A 12,847-nucleotide genomic window follows, 5' to 3' on the forward strand; every position below is an offset into this window, starting at 1 on the left:
AAAATCTGCGTTGAAAACTATTTTTCCAAGCTTCTGAGGAAATCTCTGCTTACGCTTTCAATTACAGTTCCAGTAATAATATTTGTATTTATATTTTAAAAACATAGCATTCAGCGAGCATGGCGTGAATACTTGCAGCGTCAAGAGCCCGTCCGGCACAGCAGCATGGAGAAACGGAGCCCATCGCCACCTTCCCTGTCGTCAGAAAAAATGAGCACCTCTATCAGTATGAACACACTTTCTGATGGCAGCACTCCTGTAAGTAGCCAGCCCTTCCTTTGTTTTACTCTGCCACCTGCTGGATGTGACCAGCTAAAAACTGAAAATCAGTTCAGTTACTCAGAAGGTGTATAAGGTTAAATTCTTTTTAAATCTAGTTACTTTTTTAGAATGTGCTTGATTTATTACTTTCTATATGATTGAAGCTCATTATGTTCCGCTACAGGTGATTTGTGTAGAATGCAAGCTACTGAAGGCTATTTGAAAATAAATGTTTGTAATTTACTTCCAAAAGTCCAGGACTTTTTCACGTCTCCCCATGTTATAAATGATTATGAATATTTTACGAACCAAGGATAATGGAGTGAACCTCAGTCACTATCATTTGAATCTGCTCGGTGTCATAAAACTTGACTATGAAATCAACAGAGATAATGGGAACTGCAGATGCTGGAGAATTCCAAGATAATAAAATGTGAGGCTGGATGAACACAGCAGGCCAAGCAGCATCTCAGGAGCACAAAAGCTGACGTTTCGGGCCTAGACCCTTCATCAGAGAGGGGGATGGGGAGAGGGAACTGGAATAAATAGGGAGAGAGGGGGAGGCGGACCGAAGATGGAGAGTAAAGAAGATAGGTGGAGAGAGTATAGGTGGGGAGGTAGGGAGGGGATAGGTCAGTCCAGGGAAGACGGACAGGTCAAGGAGGTGGGATGAGGTTAGTAGGTAGCTGGGGGTGCGGCTTGGGGTGGGAGGAAGGGAAGGGTGACAGGAAGAACCGGTTAGGGAGGCAGAGACAGGTTGGACTGGTTTTGGGATGCAGTGGGTTGGGGGGAAGAGCTGGGCTGGTTGTGTGGTGCAGTGGGGGGAGGGGACGAACTGGGCTGGTTTTGGGATGCGGTGGGGGAAGGGGAGATTTTGAAGCTGGTGAAGTCCACATTGATACGATTGGGCTGCAGGGTTCCCAAGCGGAATATGAGTTGCTGTTCCTGCAACCTTTGGGTGGCATCATTGTGGCAGTGCAGGAGGCCCATGATGGACATGTCATCTAAAGAATGGGAGGGGGAGTGGAAATGGTTTGCGACTGGGAGGTGCAGTTGCTTATTGCGAACCGAGCGGAGGTGTTCTGCAAAGTGGTCCCCAAGCCTCCGCTTGGCTTCCCCAATGTAGAGGAAGCCACACCGGGTACAGTGGATGCAGTATACCACATTGGCAGATGTGCAGGTGAACCTCTGCTTAATATGGAAAGTCATGTTGGGACTTGGGATAGGGGTGAGGGAGGAGGTGTGGGGGCAAGTGTAGCATTTCCTGCGGTTGCAGGGGAAGGTGCCGGGTGTGGTCGGGTTGGAGGGCAGTGTGGAGCGAACAAGGGAGTCATGGAGAGAGTGGTCTCTCCGGAAAGCAGACAAGGGTGGGGATGGAAAAATGTCTTGGGTGGTGGGGTCGGATTGTAGATGGTGGAAGTGTCGGAGGATGATGCGTTGTATCCGGAGGTTGGTGGGGTGGTGTGTGAGAACGAGGGGGATCCTCTTAGGGCGGTTGTGGCGGGGACGGGGTGTGAGGGATGTGTTGCGGGAAATGCGGGAGACGCGGTCAAGGGTGTTCTCGACCACTGTGGGGGGAAAGTTGCGGTCCTTGAAGAACTTGGACATCTGGGATGTGCGGGAGTGGAATGCCTCATCGTGGGAGCAGATGCGACGGAGGCGGAGGAATTGGGAATGGGGGATGGAATTTTTGCAGGAGGGTGGGTGGGAGGAGGTGTATTCTAGGTAGCTGTGGGAGTCGGTGGGCTTGAAATGGACATCAGTTCCAAGCTGGTTGCCTGAGATGGAGACTGAGAGGTCCAGGAAGGTGAGGGATGTGCTGGGGATGGTCCAGGTGAACTGAAGGTTGGGGTGGAAGGTGTTGGTGAAGTGGATGAACTGTTCGAGCTCCTTTGGGGAGCTTTTGAGAGGTGAAAAGTTGTCATTATTAGTGCAGTTGGCCTTGGTTATTTCCTAAGGTTGGGACTGAAACATCTTGGTGCAGAGCAGGGGGAAATTTGCTTTAATTTGCACTGATTTGTATTCTACCTGAAAGTACTTTATACTGATGAGTGCTTGAAATAGAATGGATTCATTCCCAGCAGGAATGACATAACTTTAAATGCAACAATTCTTATGCAGATAAGGACACAAATTAATTCTCCATAAGGATACGGATTAATTCCATTTTCTACATTTGGTGGAGTAACAGAGTATTACTTCCTTGATTTAGTTAAGTTTGTGATTTAATGCTGTAAAATCCCACATGGTGATTTTGTAAGGTTCAATTGCGATAGCCTGTTGCTGTTGGCCATTCCTGGTGCAGGGGGTGATTTGTACAGGCCGGTTGGCTCTGTGCTTGACTGGTCGACTCCTTCTTGGGTCAAAGGGTGCCCGAGACACAAGGCATAACTATCCCTGGAAGCTGGAGGCAGTTTTTAATTGTCCATTTAATTCACTCAATGGAGCCCTGAGCAGGCAGACCTGCTACCATGCCATATTTCCAACTGCAGGAATAGTACAGCAACTGGGAGACATCAGGTACACCATTCAACTCTTTCCCCATGGTTTTGTTAGCCTTCTCACCTGCTGTCTTCTCTGCAAAGGTTCTGAAAAATTCCACATTAGTTTCACTTTACTTTCCTTGTGATTTTGCAAATAATCACTTCTGGGGCCTATGTAGTCAATTACAGTCAACTTATTCTGTGTTGATTACTGTGGTCCATGTATCTTCATTTCATCTGAGATTTTTAATTAGTGGCAACGGGGTGGACTCCTTTATTGGGCAAGTAACATATTTAGCAGTATCCCGTGTGTATCATTTGTCATTAGATTAAGATTCCTGTAGTCTTGTGAATGGAAACAGGATTGAGTATATGAAGTCAGCAGTCATACTAACTTTGACTATAGGAAGTCATAATCCTGTATGAATATCTCAAGAGAGTACAATTTTCAATTTACCTCCTCATTGATCAGCAGGCATTGATTCAAAGTAGCAGGTGAGGCACAAAAGGAGCAGTTCTTTTTTCATTTCATCTTCTGTATAAGCGTCTTAAACATATTAAAAGGTGACTTACTTTTGTGTATTGTCATGCGAGACCTAATAATGAATAGCAGCATGATTGCTAATCTCCATTTACAATCACGGGCTGATGATCAGCAGGAGTTACTAGCGAACACGTATTGTCAGGCAGCCTTCTGCATGTCAAATTATCCATGTCAAAAAGAAAAATGAGCACATTTATGATGGTGCCAAGGTAACTATCTCACATCTTAAACAGGATAATATGAAACTGATTTTGCTGACCCCTTCTTTTCCATGTATCCCTTATCTTATTCATTTTTCAAAGAACAACAATATTTTTAATCCTATCTACACGATTCTCCTGCCCGCATTTTTAGGGAACTATTTAGGCTGTGTAAGTATGTGCAATGATGACAACTGGTGAAGCGCAATTTGTAATGGACATTATCAAACCCACCTGAATATGCTGCTCTAGTAAATATGAATGATGATTTGGAGTTAACTGTCTGTCTAACTATTAATAATTGAGTAATTTCACAAAAACTGTATAATGAACCTCGCATGTGTGAGAATCTATGAGAAACCTTTTTGAACTTTATTTTAGAAATATGTTATGAACAAACCAATCATAAAAATTGTTAATCCATTCCCAATGCAGACTCTTTATGATATGAATGATTACTTTCCTAACTTACTTCTCATCATTTCAGCACCGTGGTCTACCCATATAGTTGAGTTTTATTGCCTAGCAGAGGCTGTTTGAGACAACTGGAAGAATATATGAGAACTCGAGCGAAAGAACCTCCTTTGAGAAATGTGCTACAATAGGTGTGAAAATCACACAACATCCTCCTGCCAGGGTGCCAAACCCACAAAGTAGTTTGATCATAGATTGTGTTTTAATCAATTCTGTTGCAATGGAGTATTTTCTCGTGCCATTTTGGACAATATTCTGAATATCCCAGCATAATGTTGGGAAACTACAACATTGTACACTTTTAAAACTTTTTTTTGAAGGTATCTATTAAAGAGTTTATTTTCATTCCAGCATTTTCTACCTACCAGTTTAAATAAAGTTAATCAATGGTGCATTGAGTAGACTGACTAGGAATTTGAATTTGTTAATCTTAATTCTGTGTCCAATGTTGGTCATATGCAGGGCATTTGCCAAGTGGAGAATACATATGCAAGCTTGTTATCAAATCAAATATAAAAAGATTTGTACATTTGAAATTTAAGTGGTTACAAATACAAAATATTGCTTCAGTCTTTGGAAGTTTACAAAAGAAATAGAAAATATTTACCAAATGTTACTAAGGTTGGGGGAACTGGTGGAATGGGGAAAATTAAGCTAATGGGATGGCATGGGGAAATCAACAGAACTCCATATGGAACAGATTCTGTGGTCATGAGACAGTCAGGTACAGGTCCTGGACCCATAGTTTAATGGCTGGAGAAACAAATGTGCTGCTGCACAAAGTGGATATGTGGAGGCAGTCTGTTTGCTATTTCTGACAACAAGCATCAACCATTTGATTTCTACCTTCTGGACCTGGGAGCAGATGTGGGAGATGGCAAATTTTAAGCAATTTAGCAAGGTACAACTGCCTGTCTATCAAAGAACTCATGATTGTATGGTACAGTCTTTCCTGTCATCCTGTAACACTCTTGTCCCTTACTCTCCTCAGAACAATGCAGATTAAGAGGTGACCTTATTGAGATGTTCGAAATTATGTACATTTTTAACAGGATAAGGAATGATATTCTGTTTCTGCCAGTTGGTATGTCAGAAACGAGAGGTCACAATTTCACAATTTGCCAGCAAGAGAGCGAGGAGTGGGATTAAGAGAAACTTCTTTACTCAGAGTTGTTTGGATTTGGAAAGTGTGACCTGGGAGAACATAGAACAAAGAACAAAGAACATTGAACGGTACAGAACAGGACAGGCCCTTCAGCCAATGATGTTGTGCCGAACTTTTACCCTAATCCTAAGGTCTATCTAGCTTCCACCCCTACCTTATACTATCATCCATATGCCTATCTATTAACTCGTTAAATGCCCCTAGGCGGCCAACTCCACTACCCTCTCCGGCAATGCATTCCATGTCCCGATCACTCTCTGAGTAAAGAGCCTACCTCTGATGTCTCCTTTGTCTCTACCTCCACTCAGTTTAAAACTATGCCCCATCATAATAGCTGTCTCCACCCTAGGAAAAAGTCTCTGGCTGTCCATTCTATCTATACCTCTGATCATGTTGTACACCTCTATCAAGTCACCTCTCATCCTTCGTCATTCTAACGAGAAAGGCCCAAGTGCTCTCAACCTTTCCTCTAAGACCTTCCCTTCATTCCAGGCAACATCCTGGTAAAGCTCCTCTGCACCTTTTCCAATGCCTCTACATCTTTTCTGTAATGAGGTGACCAGAACTGGACACAATACTTCAGCAGTGGCTGAACCAGGCTTTGTTTAGCTAGAACATAACTTCACGACTCTTGAGCTCAATCCCTCTATTAATGAAAGCTAACACACCGTGTGCCTTCTCAACAACTCTATCCACCTGGGTGGCAGCTTTCAGGGAAGTGTGAACATGAACCCCAAGATCCCTCTGCTCCTCCACACTGCCAAGAACCTTTCTGTTAACCCTGTGTTCTGCTTTCAAGTTTGTTCTTCCAAAATGAATCACCTCACAATTTTCAGGGTTAAACTCCATTTGCCACTTCTCACCCTACGTCTGCATCCTGTCAAAGACCCTTTGTAACCTAGAACAGCCCTCTGCACTATCCATAACTCAACTCACCTTTGTATTGTCCGCGAACTTACTAATCCCCTTTCTACTCCTTCATCTAAATCATTTACAAAAATCACAAATAGAAGAGGACCCAGGACAGAGCCTTGTGCTACACCACTCGTAACTGAGCACCATGTTGAATATTTTCCATCCACTACCACCCTTTGTCTTCTAAGGGTCAGCCAATTTTGAATCCAATCTGCCACATATCCCTGATCCCACGCCTCCTTACCTTCTGCATGTGCCTACCATGGGGAACCTTATCAAACACCCTACTTAAATCTATGTACACCACGTCATAAGTTTGTGAGGCATGATATACCCCTCACAAATCCATGCTGACTGTCACGAATCAAACTGTGCCTATCCAAGTGATCGTAAATCCTGTCTCTCAGAGCCCTTTGCAATAATTTGCCCACCACTGATGTAGGACTAACTGGCCTGTAATTTCCGGGGTTATCCATGTTCCCTTTTTTGAACAAGGGAATGACGTTTGCCTCTTTCCTTTCTTCCGGGCTATACCCTTGGACAGTGAGGACGAAAAGATCATCGCCAAAGGCCTTGCGATCTCTTCCCTCGCTTCCCATGGAATCCTTGGATAAATCCCATCATGGCCAGGGGACTTATTTATCTTGAAGTTCATCAAAATTCCTAGTACATCTTCCTTACTAACATCCACCTCCTCCAGCCTACCAGCTTGTTTCACACTGTCCTCCGCTGTACATCTAGGTCCCTGTCAGTTGTGAATACCGAAGAAAAGTATTCATCAGTATATCAAAAGTATTCATCTCTTTAGGCGCGTTGCAAAAATTCCCTTTTAAATCCTTGATTGGCCCTACCCTTTCTCTGGTCATTCTCTTATTCCTCATGTACATGTAAAAAACCTTAGAGTTTTCCTTAATCCTACCTGCCAAGGTTTTGTCATGCCCCCTTATAGCTCTCCTGAGCCCTTTCTTCAGCTCCTTCGTGGATAACTTGTATCCCTGTAGAGTCTTTTCCATTCCTTGTTTCCTAAACCTTATGTAAGCATTCTTCTTCCTGTTAACCAGTCATTCGACCTCTCTTGAGAACCAAGGCTCCCTCACTCGACCGCATCTTCCCCGCCTGCTCAGGACAAACCTATCGAGCACATGCAATATGCGTTCATTAAACAATCTCTCAATCTCTGCTCTTCAATAGTGCTTTTCCCTGACAGCATCTATTCTCATTTTATGTTGTCCAGTTCTCGCCGATCAGAATTATAATTACCCTTTCCCCCCCATTATAAACCTCACCCTGCTGTTTGTACCTATCCTTTTCCATGACTATTGTAAAAGTAACAGAGTTATGATTGCTACTGCCAAAATGCTCACCTACCAACAGGTCTAATACTTGGCCTGGTTCATTGCCAATCACCAAATCCAAAGTGACCTCTCTTCGTGTTGGTCTATCTACATACTGTGTCAGGAATCCTCCCTGAACACACTGGACAAAATCCGCTTCATCTAAACTATTATAACTAAAATGTTTCTAATCAGTATTTGGAAAGTTGAAGTCACCCACGACAACAGCCCTGTGACTTCTGCACATTTCCAGTATCTGCCTCCCAATCTGCTTCTCTACTTCTCTGCAACTATTAGGGGGTCTGTAAAAAAACCCCAACAAAGTGACTGCTCCTTTCTTGTTCCAGACCTCAACCCAAACTGACTCTGTAGACATATCATTCTCAAACTGCCTTTCAGTAACTGCTATACTAGCCCTGACTAGCAATACCACTCTTTTATCACCCTCGCTATTTTTTTTAAAGCAGCTAAATCCTGGAACTTCCAACAACTACTCCTGTTTCAGAATTACCCAAGTTTCTGTGGTGGCCACAACATCGTAGTTCCAAGTACTGACTCATGCTCTAAGTTCGTCCACCCTATTTCTGATACTTCTAGCATTGAAATATACACAGCTCAAACCATTCCTGTGTCCACAATTATTGTTCCATTGACCACATTTCTTTATTAACAAACTCTCCCTGTTGTGTCTGTTGGAAGGCGGAATACCTCATCCTCTGAATTATAAATCCGGTTCCCCACCCCCTGCCAATCTAGTTTAACCATCTCTATAGCTCGAGGAAATCTCCCTCCCAAGATATTTGTACCCTTCTGGTTCAGGTGCAACCCGTCCTTACTGTACAGGTCCCACCTTCCCCAGAATGTGCTCTAATTATCCACACAATGGAAACGCTCGCTCCTACACCAGCCCTGTAGCCACGTGTTTAGCTGCATTCTCTGCCTATTTCTTACCTCATTAATCATGTGGCACCGGTCGTAATCCAGAGATAACTATCCTGCTTGCCCTGGACTTCAGCTTCCGATCTAACTCCCTGTACTCGTTTTTCACATTCTCAGTTAATTTTCTACAAATATCATTGGTCCCAATGTTTACCATGACTGCTGGTTGCTCACCCTCCCCTTTAAGGGCCTTGAAGACACAATCTGAGATGTCATGGGCCCTGGCACTCAGGAGGCAACATACCATCTATTCATCTCGTTCGCGTCCACAGAACCACCTGTCTGTACCTCTTACTATCGAGTCCCCCAATACAATTGCTCTGCTATTCTCTCCCCTTCCCTTCTGTGCCACAGGGCTAGGGTCAGTGCCAGAGACCTGTCTGCTATGGCTTTCCCCGGTAAGTCATCCCCCCCACAGTATCCAAAAAGGTATACTTATTATTGAGGGGAATGGCCACTGGGGATCCCTACACTCACTGTCTATTCCCTTTCACCTTCCTGACAGTCATCCAGCTACCTTTTTCCTGTACCTTGGGTGTGACCACCTCCCTATAACTCCTCCCTATCACCCCCTCAGCCTCCTGAATGATCCGGAGTTCATCCAGCTCCAGCTCTAGTTCCTTAACGCGGTTTGTGAGGAGCTGGAGTTGGGGGCACTTCTCGCAGGTGAAGTCAGAGGGGTCACCAGCAGTGACCCTTACCTCCCACATCCTGCAAGAGAAGCATGCAACTGCCCTAGCTCCCATTCCCTCTACTCTAGATTTCCAGAAGAATTAAAAAACGGCTTACCTTACCGACCCTCCACACAGTTTTTTTTTGGTTAGAGGAGGCAGATGGGTGGGAGACACTTTATATGTAGTGTTTCAGATTTAGCCAATGCCCGAATATATTAGTTCCCTCCTGGCTCGCGTTCTGTCCACACACCCGATGCTGAAAGCAAGGGGTAAATTTTTTTAAGGAGAATCTTACCTTGCCGATTGTGGTGGAAGTGGATTGCATAGGAGGTTTCAAAGATAGCTGGAAGTTTTGGAAGGGATGGAACCAGAGGGCGATGGAGATGGAGAATGGGACTATCTGGGTAGCTCCTTCAGGAGCTGGAAAAGACTTGATGGATCGAATGGAAGCCTCCTATACTGTAAAATTCTATGATTACATCTCATGCACAACCACGTGTCTGAGATGCAATATATAGTTTGATAGTTTTAACTTTGCCACACTTGCTCACATCTTCCACTGATCCAAGGAAACCAGACTCCTGCTGCAGGTTCATTGACTGATAATATAACTAGCATGTAGTTTCACAGACACATTTCTCTATACCCGTTCCTTTTAACTCAGAACATCTGAGAACATTTGTTCTGGTTGTACAACAAAATGACACACCATGGGACATGATGTAGACTTAGGGGTAGCTTCCTGATGAAGATGCTGAGTATCATAGTCATGTCTCCTTTGAAGTACCAAGTGGTTTTAGAATCCATGGTAATAATATTCAATGACTTAATAGCTAGTCTTAAAAGCCTATTAAAGATGTTTTGCAAAGACTATGAACTGAGGTAATTTACTACCTCAAGTGCAGAAAAATATTGTCTTGATTACTCCCCATCATCCTCAAGATCTCTGTAACACATTCATATGTTTAAAATTACTTTTAAGGCCGTAGGAACACCTAAAATTAGCCAGAATTGAAAGAAGAAACAAAAACCCGTCAATACAGACTTTTCTAAATGAAATTATTTGCTGACCAGTCCTGAACAGGTCCTGATTTGAGGGGGAGTCTTTAAAAAGACTGAAGGACCATTCAGCTGTACCAGATCAGGGTTAGAGTTCTGTAGATCCAGAATTCTGCTTGTATGTTTTCCAAAGTTTGAAAATCGTGAGCCAAAGAAAATTTAAATAATGTTTGGTCCTTAATGTGAATCTCGTTAGTCGTCAATGAGAGCCTCCAAATATTGTAGAGCAACTAATTAAAAATGGTAACCTTGAATCTTAACTCAAACTCCAATCTTTACTTTATGAAATGCAGGTGGTGTATACTTTAACTGACACAGAGACCGGCTGGTGCATTAATTGGTGTTTTTTCATCTACTTGGTTGTGATTTTATTGACAGAACAGAAAATTCTCATGGTATTTCTCTCTGTTTTTATCCCCTCCCTTTCTGTTAAACCATCCTCAGTTCCATAATCCTCAAGGATCTTTGAGCTTCTCAAATTCTAATCTCTCAAGCATCCTTAATTTCCAATGATCTATCATTGGTGGCTGTACTTGAACTTTTTTTCAAAAGATGCTGCCAAAATCCTAGTGAAACAGGAAGTAGGTGACATAATGAAAATGCTAAAAATTGATAATTGCAATAAACTCAGTGGCTTGAAAATCTTTACTGATAATCTACAATAATATTAACAGCCGCTTGGAGAGATGTGTGTAATTGTTTATTTGACTGAAGTGAACTTTTTGAAGAGCCAGCAGACAGGGTTGATGAGGTGTTGCCAGGGCAAAATAAAACAATCTCGTTCACTTCCTACCTGCACTCACCTATTACCATCCAACCTACCTTCCCCAGCCCCACCCCTCCTCTTTCTCTTTATTTCTGAGCTCCCCTCCCCCTCCCTATTTCTGAAGAAGGGTCCTGGCCTGAAACGTCAGCTTTCCTGCTCCTCTGATGCTACCTGGCCTGTTGTGTTCCTCTAGCTCCGCACTGTGTTAACTCTGACTCCAGCATCTGCAATTCATGCTATCTCTGAAGTGGGGAATGGATGTTTTTCAGACAGGAGGGAAATACGTAGTGGGCTTCTCCCTGAAGTCACTCCTGTGCTCAATGCTTTTGCTGATTTTATATTAATGACCTCTATTTGGATGTGCAAAATTTGTGGATGACACAATAGCTGAAAGTGAGCTATGAGGAGGATGGTGGCAGGACTTCAAGAAAACCAGCATAGGCTAATTGAATTGGTGGACTTATGGAAGATGGAATTTAATACACAAGTGATGCATTTTGATTGAAAGCATGTGGAGAGCTACTGTAAGCCGTGGGAGTGCAGGGGCATTGAAATCTACAGATATATGTGTACAAATCATTGAAAGTGGCAGGGCACAATAAGAAAGCAGTTAATAAGGCTTTATGAATGGACGGGCAGTGTACAACAGAAAGGAAGTTATGCTGAATATTTAACAAAGTCTGTGCCCCAGCCTCACCTGGAGTGTTGTCTCCATTTCAGGTCTCAGTAAGGATGTGAAGTAATTATGGAGGTTGCAGGGTATTTCGTTTGCATTGAAAGATGGGATAACTTGTCCTGGCTGTTTTCTTTAGCAAGGAGAAGTCGAGAGGAGATCTGCTCAAAATCGTCAGGTGGCTGGACAAAATAAATAAGGAGAACTCATTCTGACTGGTGGAAAGTTCAAGAAACAGTTGGCACTGATGTTAGCGTGATTAGCAGAAGCAAAACTGACGTAAAGGAAAAATTTGTTCACATAGAAGGTGATGGCTCAGATCTGGAGTGCACTGCTTGACAGCATGGTGGAAGCAGAGTTGATAATAGTTTACAAAAGGGAACTGGATAATTACTTGAAGAGCACCAATCTGCAGAGCTAAGCTGCGAGGATGGGGGATTTAACTGACTGAGATCCAGCTAGTTTTAACTATCTGAATCCCCGGTTATTGACTGTGAATAAGATTTCAAAACATTTTAAACAAATTCTTGATTGCAAAAATGTTGAACAAAGTAGATACTGCTAACTTAACACTATCTTACATAAACACAAACTTCGAAATAGAAAATATCAACAGCACACTATCTGTTCTACTCTTATTTCCACCTAAGAGCTCCCTGTATTTTACAGGGTTTCAAGGATTCTTTCACTTCATCTAGAACTGCAGCTTTTGGGAATTCACTGTGATTCTTCTCATTGTTGGCCGTGATTCTCCAATGTATGAGATGTCTTGGAGTCCTTTCATTGCTATCTGGCCAGGTGATCCTCCAACTCCCCTTCAATACCTTACCCGTGTGAATTACCCTGCCTCAAGCCTTGACCTCATTGCTTTCTTGTCTAGTGATTTTAAATCAAATAATCCCCTTGGTTTCTGATACAAGCCTGTTGCTCCACTTCACAGATTCTTTCACGTCTTGTCTTAAAACTGTTTCAGGCTGACTTCAGTTGCCTGCTTCTGGGAGAAATTACATATAAAAACTGAAAACCAAAAATAAAACCCTCTTCAATCCATCTTGTTGTAACAGGGCATGCCTGAATGTCCCAGATAGATACACCCAATTCCCAGATCTTTCTATTTGTTTGGGGAATGGTATAGAGATCTAGAGATACATAGCACAGAAACGGACCCTTTGATCCAACTCGTCCATGACAACCAGATATCCTAAATAAATCTCATCCTATTTGCCAACATTTGGCCCATATCCCTCTATCCTATATCCTTCCTATCCATATACCCATCCAGGTGCCTTTTAAATTTGTAATTGTACCAGCCTACACCACTTCTGTAGGCAGCTCATTCCATATATGCACCACCCTCGGC

General features: G+C 43.1%; 1 protein-coding gene across 1 annotated transcript in view; it reads left to right on the top strand.

Annotated features, from left to right (window-relative positions):
- The window catches only part of schip1 (schwannomin interacting protein 1), an 806,217-nt gene that overhangs the window by 166,285 nt on the left and 627,085 nt on the right, over positions 1-12,847 (top strand). The window contains exon 4 of the mRNA XM_059651054.1: positions 108-258. Coding sequence (XP_059507037.1) covers positions 108-258 — 151 coding nt within the window. The remainder of the gene's footprint in view (positions 1-107; positions 259-12,847) is intronic.

Source organism: Stegostoma tigrinum, chromosome 14 (assembly GCF_030684315.1).
Source record: "Stegostoma tigrinum isolate sSteTig4 chromosome 14, sSteTig4.hap1, whole genome shotgun sequence".
NCBI classification, from domain to species: domain Eukaryota; kingdom Metazoa; phylum Chordata; class Chondrichthyes; order Orectolobiformes; family Stegostomatidae; genus Stegostoma; species Stegostoma tigrinum.